A 14,800-nucleotide genomic window follows, 5' to 3' on the forward strand; every position below is an offset into this window, starting at 1 on the left:
TGGTAAAAGGCATGTAGTCCCAGGCACCAGGGAGTCTTAAGTCAGGACAAAAACCAGCCATGCTCTACAGCAGTGGCTCTCAGCCTTCCTAATTCTGCGACCCTTTAATACATTCCTCATGCTATGTTGACCCCCCCCAACCATCAAATTATTTTTGTTCCTACTTCATAACTGTAAATTTTGAGACTGTTATGGATCATAATGTAAATAAATATCTGTGTTTTCCAATGGTCTTAGGTCACCAATGGTGTTAAGCCACCACTGTGAAAGGGTCATTCAACACCCTCTTCCCAAAGTGAGGTTGCAACCCACAGGTTGAGAACTACTGCTCTGCAGAGTAAGTTCAGGGCTATCCTGAACAGCTTACTGAGACTCTGCCTCAGGCGGAAAAAAAGGAGGAAGAAGAGGTATATAGTCTAGTGGCAAAGTACTTGCTTAGTGTGCAAAGCTCAGTCCTCCTTAGGCCCCTTCCCCAAAAGAGGATAGAATGGAGAATTTGGAGAGAAAAAGATTTGTCTAGGATTCTGAGTTTTTACTGGTTTTAGATAAGTTGTAATTTGTGTATATTATCCATGGTTTTGCTTCACACTGAATAGGTGATATAATAAAGTTAGAAATGGTGTGCACATATGGAAGGAAAGGACAAGGCTGTGTAGTTGAAGCTTCTATTGTAATATAAATGAACAAACCTCTTCCTCTGCAGAAAGAGCTGTCAGCTTATTATTCAAACATATCCTGAGAACCACTGAGGTTTGGTTAATCTTCTATTTAATAGAAACATAATGAGAGATCAGCAACATTTTAATAAAACGCTATTAAAACTGATAAAAGTTGTTAGAGTCATGCTGTAAGTGACACCATTGTTTCACTACTTAATGGTGCCTTTTAAAATAGATCTCTTTTTTTTATGTGCATTGGTGCTCTGCGTGTCTGTGAAAGGGTGCTAGATCCTCTGGAACTGGAGTTACAGACAGCTGTGAGCTGCCATGTGGATTCTGGGAATTGAACTCAGGTCCTCTGAAAGAACAGCCAGTGCTAGTAACCCACTGAGCCATCTCTCTAGCCCCTGATGTCTCCTCCTCCTCCTCTTCCTCTTCTTCTTCCTCTTCCTCCTCCTCCTCCCCTCTTCTTCTTCCTCCTCTTCCTCCTTCTATCATCATCATCATCATCATGGAGGCGGCCTGATTTCTATTAGGATAGTAAGGTTAAAATGCTAAAAACTCCCTACATTTTTTACAGTTACCTGCCATATTTCTTCTTGCACTTCTTCTTGTCCTTTGGTTTCAGACAGTGTCTCTATATAGCCTCAGTTTTCCTTGAACTCAATGTTTTGCCTCAGCTTCCCTAGTGCTGGAACACAGGTGTATACCACTAGCTTCTACCACCTATGGTTTTAAATTAATAGCATAAAGCAAAACCAGTAAGACAGTATATTCCAAGATGGGTTTTTCATAGGTACCCATGTAATACAGATATGTGGAAACCAGGGTTAGCTTTTGTATCACTCTCCACTTCATATTTGTTGTTGTTCAATTTATTGAGACAAGGTCTTGCTATATAGCCCTGACTGCCTAGCAGTTTGCTTTGTAGACCATGATGACCTGTCTCTGAAGTACTAGAATTAAAGGTTGCACTTGCATGCCTAGTTGCAATTTATAATAATAATAATTATTATTATTATTATTATTATTATTATTATTATTATTATTATTATTATTATTATTATTATGAGACAGGGTCTCTCGCTGAACCTATAATTTGTCTATTAGGCTAGAATGGCCAGCCAGGCAAGCCTGCAGAATAGAATCTTTTGTCTTTTCCCAGTGTTGGTATACCAGGCTTTTTCTGTGGATGCTGAATATCCAAACTCTGTCCTTGTGTTTGCACTTTACCACTGAGTCACCACCTCATTTGCTTCCAAAATAAGTTTTTAATAGCTTGATCCTGTGGCAACTGTATAATCATAGGAAGTGGTAGCTACCCTTTTGTTGTTTTGAAACATGCTCTCATATAGCCACAACTGGCTTCAGATTCTCTCCTGAACCTCCTGCCTTCACTTTCCAAGTGTCAGGGTTATGCTGTTCTACTACTCCTGGGTATGATTGCTGCACTCAAAGCTGAGAGTCCTTCCTCTTTGTGTATAGCACTCATTTTGGTGAGGTTCATTGCTTAAATAAGAGGATTTCCAGGGCTAGTGATAGGGCTCAGTAGTTAAGAGTCCTCTTCCAGAGGACATGGGGCTCAATTTTCAGTACCCACATGCCACTCACAATGGTCTGTAATTTCAGTTTTGGGGGCTCTGATGTTCTTTTCTAGCCCCTGCTGGCATCAGGCACACATGTGGTAGACAGACAGACAGACAGACACCACACATTCACATACATTAAAAAAAATTTTTTTTAAGGAAAGAGAATTTTGGAACCATTAGCAAGAAATGCCTTCATTGCACACAGCTGTGAACCAAGCCCACTGTACAAGGTGTAGCTAAAGGAATGAGCAGGAAGACTATGGATATAAGTCAGTGGTAGAACGCTTGCCGGAGAACCCGAGTTCATTCCCAATACTGCCTTTACAAAAGAAATAAAAAGGGATAAGATTAGCTGGGTGTGCTAGTGCACACATTTAATACCAGCAGAGGCAGGTGGATATCTGTGAGTTTGTGGTCAGCCTGTCTCAAAATACAAAAACAAAAAGGACAGACAAGATTAAAATCATTACTGCTTTTGCTGAGTTACCAGTTCTTGAGCCACATGATAATAGAAGATTTTGGCTATGTAATAGAGATGGAAATTTAGTACTGTTTATATCTTAGAATGACTCTGACTAAATGGAAACTTATAGAGAACCGTAAGTCAGGGACAAGTGTTGGCTGTATGTCATTTTGATTTTGTTGTTGTTTTTAATGAGATAGGGTGTATGTAGCCCAGATTGGCCTTGAACTTGAGACAGTCCTGCTGCATCTCAAATGCTATAATTACAAGCACACACCCCACACCTGATAAGTGTGATACCCTCTATGGATGTTCATTTACAAAGATGTATAAATTAAGGCATAGAGGTTAAATGACTTTGATAGATTCAACAACACTCCTTGCTAGTTTTTGAGAATTTAAATTGTTAGGTTGAGATGTTAAATTTTAAATGTAAGATCTTGAAATGATGGGAAAGACTAGGAAATGGATGGTATCTTCTGTAGAAACATTTATGATGCAAGAGCGCCCTTAAGTTCTTGACAGTTTGCAGGGTAGGATACAGTTATTCAGGTAGGAGTGTTGGTGTCATAGGACTGGAAGAAGTGGAATTTGAAATGGCTGTATTTGGTGGAAAATCCAGTGCAAGGTCTCAAAACCAGCAAGTTACTAGTTACATAATTCAGAAAAAAAACCTAGGCTTACAGTAACTTCCATTACAGTCAGTTTGGCAGTTTAATAAGAGATAGAGTTAACTTATGAGCATCATATATATAAGTTTGATGCTTAGCTTTCAAAGCTATCATTCTGGTGAATTCTTAGTTTGGATTTTGGAAATAATGCATCTCTTCTAACATCTGCTTAAAGGAGACTGTCTTTATATATATTAAGAAGTCCTGAATCTTTGTTATTTGTAATTATTAATTCTTTGTTACTATACAGACATTTAAAAATCCTTATTAGTCTGATGAGATGACTTAGTAGATAAAATACTTGCCCACAAGCCTGGCAACAAGAATTCAGTTTCCAGAACTCACAGAAAGGAGGAGGAATAGAACTGACTCCGGAGTATCTTCCAACCTCTGCTACCTATAGCACACACAAGTAATAAAGTCTTAAAAGAGATTTATTTTATTTAGTTGTATTTGGATATTATTAAAAATTGATGTAGGGCCAAGTGTGATGGTATATATCTTTTAATATCAGCACTTGGGAAGCACAGGCAATTGATTCTGAGTTCAAGTTCAGCCTGATTTACAGAGTGAGTTTTAGGACATCTAGTGATACACAGAGAAACCCTGCCTTGAAAAACCAAAACAAACAAAACAAAAGCAACAACAAACTGATCAATCTTTGGGAGATTTACTTTATATTTATAGATTCTGAGAACTTTCATATTAGAAAAGACATGTGATGTCAGTTTCTTTAAAACTCAGTATGTTTTAATCACAATGGTGAATTTAGTTTGGTATCTAGTAGAATGGACAAAATTCAGGTAAGTTAAGTGGGAGTAGTGAATGAAGTAGATTTTCTCCTTCTGTGTTTCAAAAAGTTGGTGAAAATCTTTAGAGGGAAAAAAAAAAAAACCCTCTGGTATGCAATATAAATAGCCTCTCACTTTATCTCATGCAGCTCAAAGAAAATGAACGGCACCCTGGACCACCCAGACCAACCAGATCTTGATGCTATCAAGATGTTTGTGGGCCAGGTTCCAAGGACCTGGTCTGAGAAAGACTTGAGGGAGCTTTTTGAGCAGTATGGTGCTGTCTATGAAATCAACATCCTAAGGGACAGGAGCCAGAACCCTCCTCAGAGCAAAGGTGAGCTCTTTTTATTTTATTTTATTTTATTCTTTTAATATATGGAGGGCAGAGAACAAGATGAGATGCTAGGTTTTTTCCATTATGTGGATCCCAGGAACTGAACTCAAGGTTAGACTTGACAAGAGCCCCTTTACCACCAGCAAGTACTTTTACCCATTGAACAGGGTTTTGGGTTTTTTAGCAGAGTATAGATGAATGGGTTTTAATTTTTTTGTGTGTGTTTGTTTTGTCTGAGACACGGTGTCTGTAGCTCTGGCAGTCCTGGAACTTTCTATGTAGACCAGACTGGCTTCCAACTTAAGATATTCCCCCTGCCTCTGCCTCTGAAGTTTTTGGATTAAAGGCATGTACCATCATACCTAGCTGGGTTTTTAATTCCTGTATTACACTATGTATCCCATCTCTGGTTGTCAGAATATCTGTGGTTAGATGGGATGGTGTCCTTAACTATATTTTCTAATCCAAACATATTTAATGGTTTAAAAATAAAATATTAAGGTGACCACATGAGTATGATTTATAAGATGCATCTTGGCAGTTCTTTGTAAGTGCTCACAGAGAAGCCCTTACAGGATGGTTTATCAACTGAGGCTTCATTTTAGGCAACTTGTTGGCAGTAGCCTACAAAATGGATAGGAAAAGAAAGATTGGGTTTTTCTAGAGATTACAGCAGCATGTGCATTTCAGGAGACTGATAGTAAGTAAGCAATGTTAGCTTTGCTTGTATATGGAAGCATGCTCTTATTTTCCAAGTCACCAGTATTAGAGTGACTTTTTGAAATAGCTATTCTGTAATACAAACATGAGGAACATGGTTGTCATGTTTACACAAAATAAGTCAAGGATCTAGAAACAGAAGAATTTTTTTCACATGGCATAATTAACCAAAAATAAAAATTGTTGTTTTTCTGAAAATCTCTGGTCATACAACATGAATTTAAAACCCTAAAGTGCTGTATAATTTTGAGAGAAAACTATTGTATTTCACGAGACTTTACAAGTATCAGAACACTAAAGCCCAAGATTTCTAAGACCTTTGAGTCTCTAATTTATATATAAAACAAAACACAAAACCTTCAAGAATCTAGACAGTACCAAGCAGTGAGAAACAAAATTATTTGAGAATGAAGAATTCAGAAAAGATTTTAAGTTCTTGTTCTTAAATAATTTTACAATTTGATAGGTGATAATTGGGTTTGAAACATATGGCGAAAACTTGCTATGAAAGTCTGGAGAGATGGCACAACAATTAGATGCTCTGGTTGCACTTTCAGAGAATCCAAGTTCAGTTTTCACAGTGGCTCATTGCAGGTTATAAATCCAGTCCGAAGTGATCCAATGCTCTCTTTTGGCCTTCTCAGCACCAGGTATATGTGGTACACAGAAAAAAACACCCGCACACATAAAATAATAAAATAAAAAATTTTAAAAATTGGTTGTGATAGAGAGAGTAGTTTGTTCTGAGCAAGCAGAGAGAAAAGAGTTCCAGAAAACCAGGCTGCTAGAGTAGTAACTGTGTCTAGCTTGATTGTGGCTAGGTCCTGTTCCTCAGCATATTACCTAGTTTGTAGTAAGACAGGTTAAGTGGAATGGCACATAACCTTTGTAAAGGGAGCCTTGTAGCCAGGCATGGTTGTATATACTGTAATCTCTACTCTTAGTAGGTGGAGGCAGGAGTTCAAGGACATCCTTGATAACATAGTAAATTTAAAGCCAGCCTATGCTATATGAGATCTCGTCTCAAGATGGGGATTTTTTTAAAAAAAAAAAAAAAAGCATTTTTCCAGAGAAGTTACAGAAGCATCAAAAGAAGATTTCTACTGACTACAAGGAAGCTAGAAATAAGACTTAGAGCTATAATAGACTAGAACAAAGAAAGATGCTTTTAAAAGTCACGCCCTTTGCCAGATGGTCATGAAACATACCTTTAATCCCAAAACTGGAAGGCAGAGACAGGTGGATCTCTGAGTTCGAGGCCAGCCTGGGGTACAGAGGTAGTTTCAGGACAGCAAAGGCTACACAGAGAAACCCTGTCATGACAGCACCCCTACTGTCCCCCAAAAAGGTAACACCCTTCACCCCAGCCATTTCTCCTCTCCGTTTTAATAAGCTCATTCATTTCTTGAATTTAAGCAGTAGTATAGGGATAGAAATATTTTTAAAGTTCTGTTTTCAAGGCACTAATTTGATTTTGCAAAACCTTCTTTATTCAGGGTGCTGTTTTGTTACATTTTACACCCGTAAAGCTGCATTAGAGGCCCAGAATGCTCTTCACAACATGAAGGTCCTCCCAGGGGTAAGAGCTTTTATAAGTTAAAATGATTTTAAATTTTGTGCATGGAGCATGCTTGTGCTTGTTGGGCACATACTAAAAAAGCATTTAGGAGGAAAGGTACTTGCTGTGGGAATTACTGTGAAAAGGAGAATATAAAGTGAACATTTCAAAGATAGGCCAAAGTAGTTCCCGATGCCAAGAGTTTTGTGTGTTTTAACTTTATAACTATTCAGTCTGTTCTTGTATTTTGTTGAGTTAAGATCATTGGGCAGACATGAGTCCAGAGCAAATTCTAAAGGCTGTTGTTTTGGTATGCTCTTTAGAGGCTCTATTTTTGAAAGCTATTAATGGGGCTGGAAATTAATACGAGTGGATTTCCTTTTTAGATGCATCACCCTATACAGATGAAACCTGCTGACAGTGAAAAGAACAACGGTAAGCATCTTGATGTGCGCATCAAGTCTGCTCAGCATAACACTTCTTTCCTTCTTCCTTTCTTCCTTCTTTTCTTCCTTTCTCTCTTTTCTGTTTGCTATTCTTAGGGCATTTATATTGAGTTGTGCTATAAATGTCTACTTTTTCACAGTTTTAATAAGCTAGAAAAATAGGGTTAATAATAGAGAAAATTAAACACAAACAGATTTTTCAGGAGTGTGGGAGTATACAGTGTGGATCTAGGCATTTAGAGCTTGAGGCCAGCTTGGGCCACATGAGACCATATTTCAAAAATAGTCAAGATACACAACAGAAAACATAGAATGTCCTTGATAAGTATAATTTCTTATGGACAAGGTTAAGAAGGAAAGTGGAGCAGCTGGAAAGAAGACCTGCTTGTGCTTTAGGAGAAAGTTTTCTGAGCTTAGTAGGGACAAGTCCATGGTCAATGCAGTTGCCAAGATCCTGCAGTCCAGCCACAAGTTATGACCCAGGTACTTTTGGAGCCAGAGATGAATTCAGACTTCTAGGGTCATCTATAGAAGCTGAACATAATGGTAGTAGTCAGAAAGCTATAAGTAATCTTAAAAAGCTATAAGTAATCCCCTCCCCCACCCGAAGTCTTTGAGAAAATGCAACTCCTAACAAGTTCATGAGCTAATAACAGAAAGTTCAGCAGGAAGCTCAGAGCAGTTTGTCTCAGAACCACCTGGGAAAAAGTGTACAAAAGCAGGCTGACATTTCAGGGGCTGTCCTACTGACAGCGACACTTGGTACCATCCCTGAGGACTTGTTCTTCCTGAGTGAAATTGTGGGAATTGTACAGATTCCACAGTAGACTCCACCTGAAATTGGATGGTAGCTGGCTCATAAAGGTTCATTTAAACAAAATAAACAATGTTGTAAAAAGCTCAGAGGCTAAACATTAATTTTAAATTCTCAAGAGTTCCACTTAGAAATACAAATGACTCAGGAGGCAGAAACAGGAGGATCTCTGTGAATCTGGGGCTACCTTAGAAAATTCCAGGACATGGCAAATTCTGGGACAGCCAGAGTTATTTAGAGATACCCAGTCAAGGGGGACTGAGAGGAAGAAAGACAAAAGGCCAAATGTTATTCACAGTTTAAGAAAATTTTTTAAAAATAAATAAAATTTAAAATATTGGAAAAGGAAGGTAGAAAATTCTCACTGAAGTGTCTTCTGTTCATTGATTATATCAAGTGTGAAAGCCTTTTCATGGTACTTCTAGAACAAACATATTAAGGGCAAGGCAAGATACTAAGAACTTTGCATTTAAAATCCACAAGATTAGCCTTTGCAGTAACCTGCCTGTCTCAATCTCACACTGATTGGTGAATTAACTTGAACAAGAGCACAGATTCTCCATATCTTATGGAAATGCTTTCAAATATGTATAATTTTAAGTTATTAAACGTTAAACATATTAAACATTGTTATATCATGTATCATTGGTTATTAAAATTTTATACCATTGATACAAAATTATGGGAAGAAGAAATGTGTCTTAGACTCTGTGGAGTGGATGGTATGAGCCATGGCTAGTCTCAAATGCAAGAAATTTAGTTCTTGACTCTGCCTTTTAGTGATAAGCTTTTTGTGTTTACCCTTTTAGCTGTGGAAGACAGGAAGCTGTTTATTGGTATGATTTCCAAGAAGTGTACTGAAAATGACATCCGAGTCATGTTTTCTTCGTTTGGACAGATTGAAGAGTGCCGGATATTGCGGGGACCTGATGGCTTGAGCAGAGGTGGTACATTTTTAGAGCTTTTAAAACAGATACTTGTCTTAAATTGAGGTCTCTTATTTAACTGGACTATTGGAGACAGATCCCTGGCTACCATAGATGAATAGCTTGGGCCTGCTACCTCCTGCTGTACACCTTGATCTTGTCGATCTCTCTAGTTGATCCTGCCTATATTTTCCCCATATTGTTCGAGGAGTTCTGTCCTCAGTTTCTCTTGATGTCTAAAATGGACTTTTTCTCTCCACATTTACTTAAATCAGAATGAACTAAGATTCTTTGCTTCTCCCTCAAAACCTATTTGTTGTCGTTGGTAGCATTTAGTACACTATAATGACATATATGTGTCTACTGAGGAAGCTCGAGAACCCCTGAAAAGTAGGGTCATATTTGCATTGCTAAGATAGTAGTTGATACACAATAAGTTAGATATTCAGTCAGTGTCTTGTCAGATAAGCCTCAAACAAACAAACATTGATTATTTTTTTGCCAGGTTGTGCATTTGTGACTTTTACAACAAGAACCATGGCACAAACAGCTATCAAAGCAATGCACCAAGCACAAACCATGGAGGTAAGGAGCAGAGAGGTGGAAGAGGAGAAACAGTGTCTGACAGTGCTGGGATAGCTGCCTATCAATATACAACACCAGATCACCCTGAAACTTAAAATAGTCTGTGTTAAGATGTTTAAAATTATGGGGCTAAGTGGTTCAGAGCACCTGATGCTCCTGCAGAGGAATTGTGTTTGATTTCTAGCAGCCAATGGTAGCTCACAACCATCTGTAACTACACTTCGAGGTCATCCATCACCCTCTTCTGGCATCTGTGGGTATTGTGAATGCATGTGATGCACATACATCCAAATCAAGAAAACACACATATAAAATAAATAAATCTTTAAAAAGTTAACATATTGGAGCCAGAAATGATGATATATGCTTATAGGCCCAGCGATTCAGGCTAAGACAGGAGAATCATTTTGAACCCACTAGTTCAGAACCAATTTGAGCAGCATAGTAAGATCTCCCCATTTTAGCCTGGCGGTGGTGGCGCACGCCTTTAATCCCAGCACTTGGGAGGCAGAGGCAGGCGGATTTCTGAGTTCGAGGCCAGCCTGGTCTACAGAGTGAGTTCCAGGACAGCCAGGGCTACACAGAGAAACCCTGTCTCGAAAAACCAAAAAAAAAAAAAAAAAATCTCCCCATTTTAAAAATAAACAGAAAATGATTTTTAGAAATAAATTGCCTTTTTGCCACTGTTGCCTCTCAGAAGAGTCACTTGTAGGTGGTGAGAAATATAATGCTGCCTTCATACCAACACAAAGGAGGGTTTTTCCTTAGTCCAGGAAGAAATGGTGTTGGTTTAAGTTGTGGATGTCTGTTCATCTGTCTGTCCACAGCATGCATGTAAAGGTCAAAGAACAATGTGTGGTGGTTTGTTTTCCTCTTCCATACACTCTGTGGGTTTCAGAGTCAGACTCAAGTCATCAAGTTTGGCAGCAGTCATTTTTACTCACTGAGCCATCTCTCTGGCTCTAAAAGAATTTGACGCTTTGGTTTTGGTGTTTATAGGGTTGCTCATCCCCCATGGTGGTAAAGTTTGCTGACACCCAGAAGGACAAAGAACAGAAGAGAATGGCCCAGCAGCTCCAGCAGCAGATGCAACAGATTAGTGCAGCGTCTGTGTGGGGAAACCTGGCTGGTCTGAACACACTTGGGCCCCAGTACTTAGCAGTGAGTTCTGTGGTTTGCTTTCTGCAGACTTTGCAAGCTCCAGGCTGTTTCTTCTTCTGCTGTCTCTAGCTAACAGTGTCATTTGCAACTTTGGGCATGTAGAGATTGTATATAAAAATTTAGGCAATGTCATGAAGTGCTAGTCTATCTCCTTTATGGTTCCATATTGAGGAATTAATATGGAACAATTAAACTAAAATGTTGATTTTTTTTTTTTTTAATTTAAAGAATTGTAAGTATCTCATTTCCCTACCTGTAAGAGAAATCCTTAAGAAAATCTTTACTATTCGGCATCATTTTCCATGTCTCTTTATACAGGGTGTGGAGATCATCATCAAAATCTTTATAAAGTCCCCTAAAAGTATGACAGATGTATCTTTCAGCACACTGAAAGATTCTGAGATTAAAATTAGGATACTATTAAACGAGAGGTACATATTTGCATTTCCCAAATTGTGAATGAGTTTTCTTTAGTTGATTTCCTCTGTTAATGACTTTGAGTCATATGGTCTAAACGAAGGTTCAGCTCTATAATCTATTATTTAGGTTATAATTTATCATAATCTTACAGGGGATTGTTAGATTTGTGAGTCCTAAAAGAAAGGACATTTTTTGTCCATAGTTGCACATGGCTATAGTTTCAGTACCTGGAAAATCAAGGCAGAAAGATCATGAGTTCTAGGTCAACCTGTGAGCTACAGTGTGTTCCTGGCCAGACTGAAACCTCTTCTCAGATAAAGAATTTCCTCTGAAGCTAAAAATGGGGAAACAGCTGAGTCTGTATAGATAGTTTGGAAATGCTCTTATTGGGATAGCAAATACAGTCATTCATTCCTTATTCTTTCAAATACTGATTATGTATGAAAACAAGAAAGGGAATTATTTCTGTTGACATGGTTACCAAGTTTTAATTAATTGGATGCTCACTGGTTTCCATTTCTAAAATCTTAGAACTATCAGTTTATTCTAACTAGAATGTCTTTAAAACAAGATTTTTAAGAAGGGTAAAGGATTGTTACATATATATATATCAATAAATTAATTATTTTTAACTGCTAGGAACATTGAAAGAGATTGTAGTTTTCTGCCAGAATAATCTCTAGCCAGGTGTAAAGGTGCATGCCTTTAATCCCAGCACTCAGGGGACTGAGACAGCAGATAGATCTCTGTGAGTTTGAAGACAGTCTGATCTACATAGTGAATTTCAGGATAGCCAGAGCTATAATAAAAGAGAGACCCTCTCTCAACTACACACACACACCTAAAATACTACAATATGATCCCATGTGATAATTTAAAACAGTTAAGTGGAGGGCTGGATGTATTGGTGTATACCTTTAATCCTAGCACTGAGGAAGAAGAGTCAGGTGGATCTCTTAATTCAAGGCCAGTCTGGTCTACATGTTGAGTTTGAGGCCAACCAGGGCTACATAGTTAGACCCTGTCTCAAAAATAATAATAAAATATACTAGTTGATAGTTGTAACCCAAAGAATGTGTGTGTTGGCCTCACAAGGAGAGCATGGGAGAGAGAAAGAAACTAGGAATGGCATGAACCAAGGTGTGCTGTGCTGGGATCTAGATTATTTTGCTGTGCTCTGCTGTGCTCTGCTGCACAGAGACCTGAGCTGTCTCACTATCCAGAGAGTGGTCTTCTGGGCCAGTGAGCTAGCTGTGCTGCCCTTGTCCTGTGCAGTCAGAGACTTGCATGCCTGTTGGGCTTGGGGCCATGTGTTTGACTTGGTTCTCTCTGGGGGCCTCCGCACTCTTGCTTTGCTGTGCTTTAGAGTTATCCCAGATGCAGAACCAGCCCTCACTCTCACTCTTGTTCTGTTTTTTGGTGTAATGTCTAGCTTTATTTGCAGCTCCTTCAGCAGACTGCCTCCTCTGGGAACCTCAACACCCTGAGCAGCCTCCACCCAATGGGAGGTAAGTGCTTCCCTGCTGCAGAGGAGCAGCAGTGCACAGGTCAGCAGACAGCTTCCTCAGTTTGAGAGTTTGGCACCATTTGTGCCAAAATGTTTTTGCTCATTACATAATTCTCAGGACTCAACTTTCTTGACTCTATCATGTGGCCCACTGGTCAGTGCCACTTTGCTCTGAAGTTGTGTGGTGTCTTTTTATTCTAAGTCACTGTTGGGGAAGGAAAATGACAAAGAACACTTAGGGACCATCTAGGCTTTAGCCATTCAGATGCCAAAAAACCTTCTATAGTAAGTTTCAGTGACTTTGCTTTCCTACCCAAAGCTACAAAAACCAGTGGGTTTTTGTGTTTCTGAATTCATGCTGTTGTTGCTGTTAAGATATATGGAAAATGTAAGTAACAGATACATGGTTTATAGCAAAATGAAGCTCTAAAGACAGTCAGGAGCCAGGGGCTATCAAGAAGAGTCTGAAGAGGCAGAATGTGAGTAGTTCTACAGCAGCTTGTGCCTGTACCCTAGCCAGTGGGGTGTAGCTAAGCACTACATTGAGAAAGGGGGCATGTTTGGTGAGCTGCATTTTGCATTTTGGGAGTTTTGATAGTAATTGGTTTTGCCCCAGGGAATTTGGTTTTCTATTTTGGGAAAGATATAATGCATATTGTTTTACTTTCTCTACTTCCTATCTTAATCTGTATGTCCTCTACTATAATGCTTTACAAAATAATACAACACAATTCAAATTTGTTCTTATTATGTGTTTTCTAGGTTTTACTTAAAATTTTCTTTCCTTCACATTTTTTTCTTTTTCTGATGATTAATTTACTGTTAGAATGGCAGTGTTTTCTTTATTCTTCATTTCTTCTCCTAATACTGTTCTTTCCTGTTACTCCCATGGAGTCTTCCAGACCTTTTTGTTTCCTGCTTCTTTCCCTCCAGTGCACTTACTTGTGTGTAAGAAGGCCTTACTTTATAGCAGCTTGGGCGCTATTCCTTTAGGTTCCTTCCCCATGATAGAGCACATTCAGAGTCACTGAATGGTATTCCCATTCAGTTTTGCCCACCTCTGTATTAGTGCTCATTTGGAGTGCTGTTATGTTAGTGGATTAACAAGCTCTTCTCTTAGGAAGTGACTTTAAATTTCTTTCTCCTTGCTGAGGCTAGATCTCAAGGCCTCTTGCATCACTAACATTGCTATACCACTGAATTAGAATCCCAGTATTTCAAAATTTCATACTAAATGATAGCTGATCCCTGTGGTATAGTATGAAAAATATAGAAACTAAGTATGTTCTTATATAGTTACTACTTCTTTGTCTGGGACCAGTTTCCAGTAATTGCTGGAATAAATGTTGGGCATCTAATCTGCTGGCTGATGCATTTTTTTGGATATTACAGGGTTAAATGCAATGCAGCTACAGAATTTGGCTGCACTAGCTGCTGCAGCTAGTGCAGCTCAGAACACACCAAGTGGTACCAATGCTCTCACTACATCCAGCAGTCCACTCAGCGTACTCACCAGTTCAGGTAAGGGGATGATAGGGAACATTGTGTACCTTGGACACATCCTCTCTTTGAAGGCAGAGCTAAGGGCAGGGGCAGTTCATCTTGGAAAGGAAAGGAATTAACACATACCAGGTAGGTTGTAATATAAACAACAGATTCGGAGGTCTTGATCAGTCTGTCTGTCTGTCTTAATGTCTGTCTGTTTTTTGAGACAGGTCTCTATCTATATGAGTTCTGGCTGTCTTGGACTTGCTGTTTAGACCAGACTGGCCTTGAACTCAAAAAAGACCCTTCTGCCTCCTGAATGCTAGGAGTGAAGGTTCTTGTTGATCATCCCCTTTTTAGATTTGGTTTTGTTTTGTGTTTTCATTAAATTTTTAAAAATTATTTATTGAGGCATAAGAGACGGTTCAGTGATTAACAGTATGTACTGGTCTTTCGGCAGACCTGGCCTTGGTTCCCAGTACCCACAGGAGGTAACTCACCGCTACCTATAACTCCAGAGAATTCGACTTCCTTTTCTAACCTTTATGCCCACATATACATACCTTTACATAGGTGCACATATATACAGTTTAAATGATTGTGTGTGTGTGTGTGTGTGTGTGCGCGCGCGCGCGCGTATGCGTACGTATGCGTATGTGCATGCATTC

At 38.9% G+C, this 14,800-nt stretch overlaps 1 protein-coding gene across 10 annotated transcripts in view; it reads left to right on the plus strand.

The window, feature by feature from the left end:
• Celf1 (CUGBP Elav-like family member 1) overlaps positions 1–14,800 on the plus strand; it is a 76,878-nt gene that overhangs the window by 51,743 nt on the left and 10,335 nt on the right. For 7 of the 10 annotated variants that reach the window (XM_076929200.1, XM_076929201.1, XM_034495178.2 and 4 more), the window contains 8 exons: positions 4,323–4,510; positions 6,727–6,809; positions 7,175–7,223; positions 8,858–8,992; positions 9,480–9,559; positions 10,559–10,720; positions 12,573–12,648; positions 14,040–14,168. In XM_076929200.1, coding sequence (XP_076785315.1) covers positions 4,323–4,510; positions 6,727–6,809; positions 7,175–7,223; positions 8,858–8,992; positions 9,480–9,559; positions 10,559–10,720; positions 12,573–12,648; positions 14,040–14,168 — 902 coding nt within the window. The remainder of the gene's footprint in view (positions 1–4,322; positions 4,511–6,726; positions 6,810–7,174; positions 7,224–8,857; positions 8,993–9,479; positions 9,560–10,558; positions 10,721–12,572; positions 12,649–14,039; positions 14,169–14,800) is intronic. The other 3 variants (XM_076929202.1, XM_034495180.2, XM_034495181.2) reach the window with 1 other exon arrangement.

Source organism: Arvicanthis niloticus, chromosome 2, assembly GCF_011762505.2.
Source record: "Arvicanthis niloticus isolate mArvNil1 chromosome 2, mArvNil1.pat.X, whole genome shotgun sequence".
Taxonomy (NCBI): Eukaryota; Metazoa; Chordata; class Mammalia; order Rodentia; family Muridae; genus Arvicanthis; species Arvicanthis niloticus.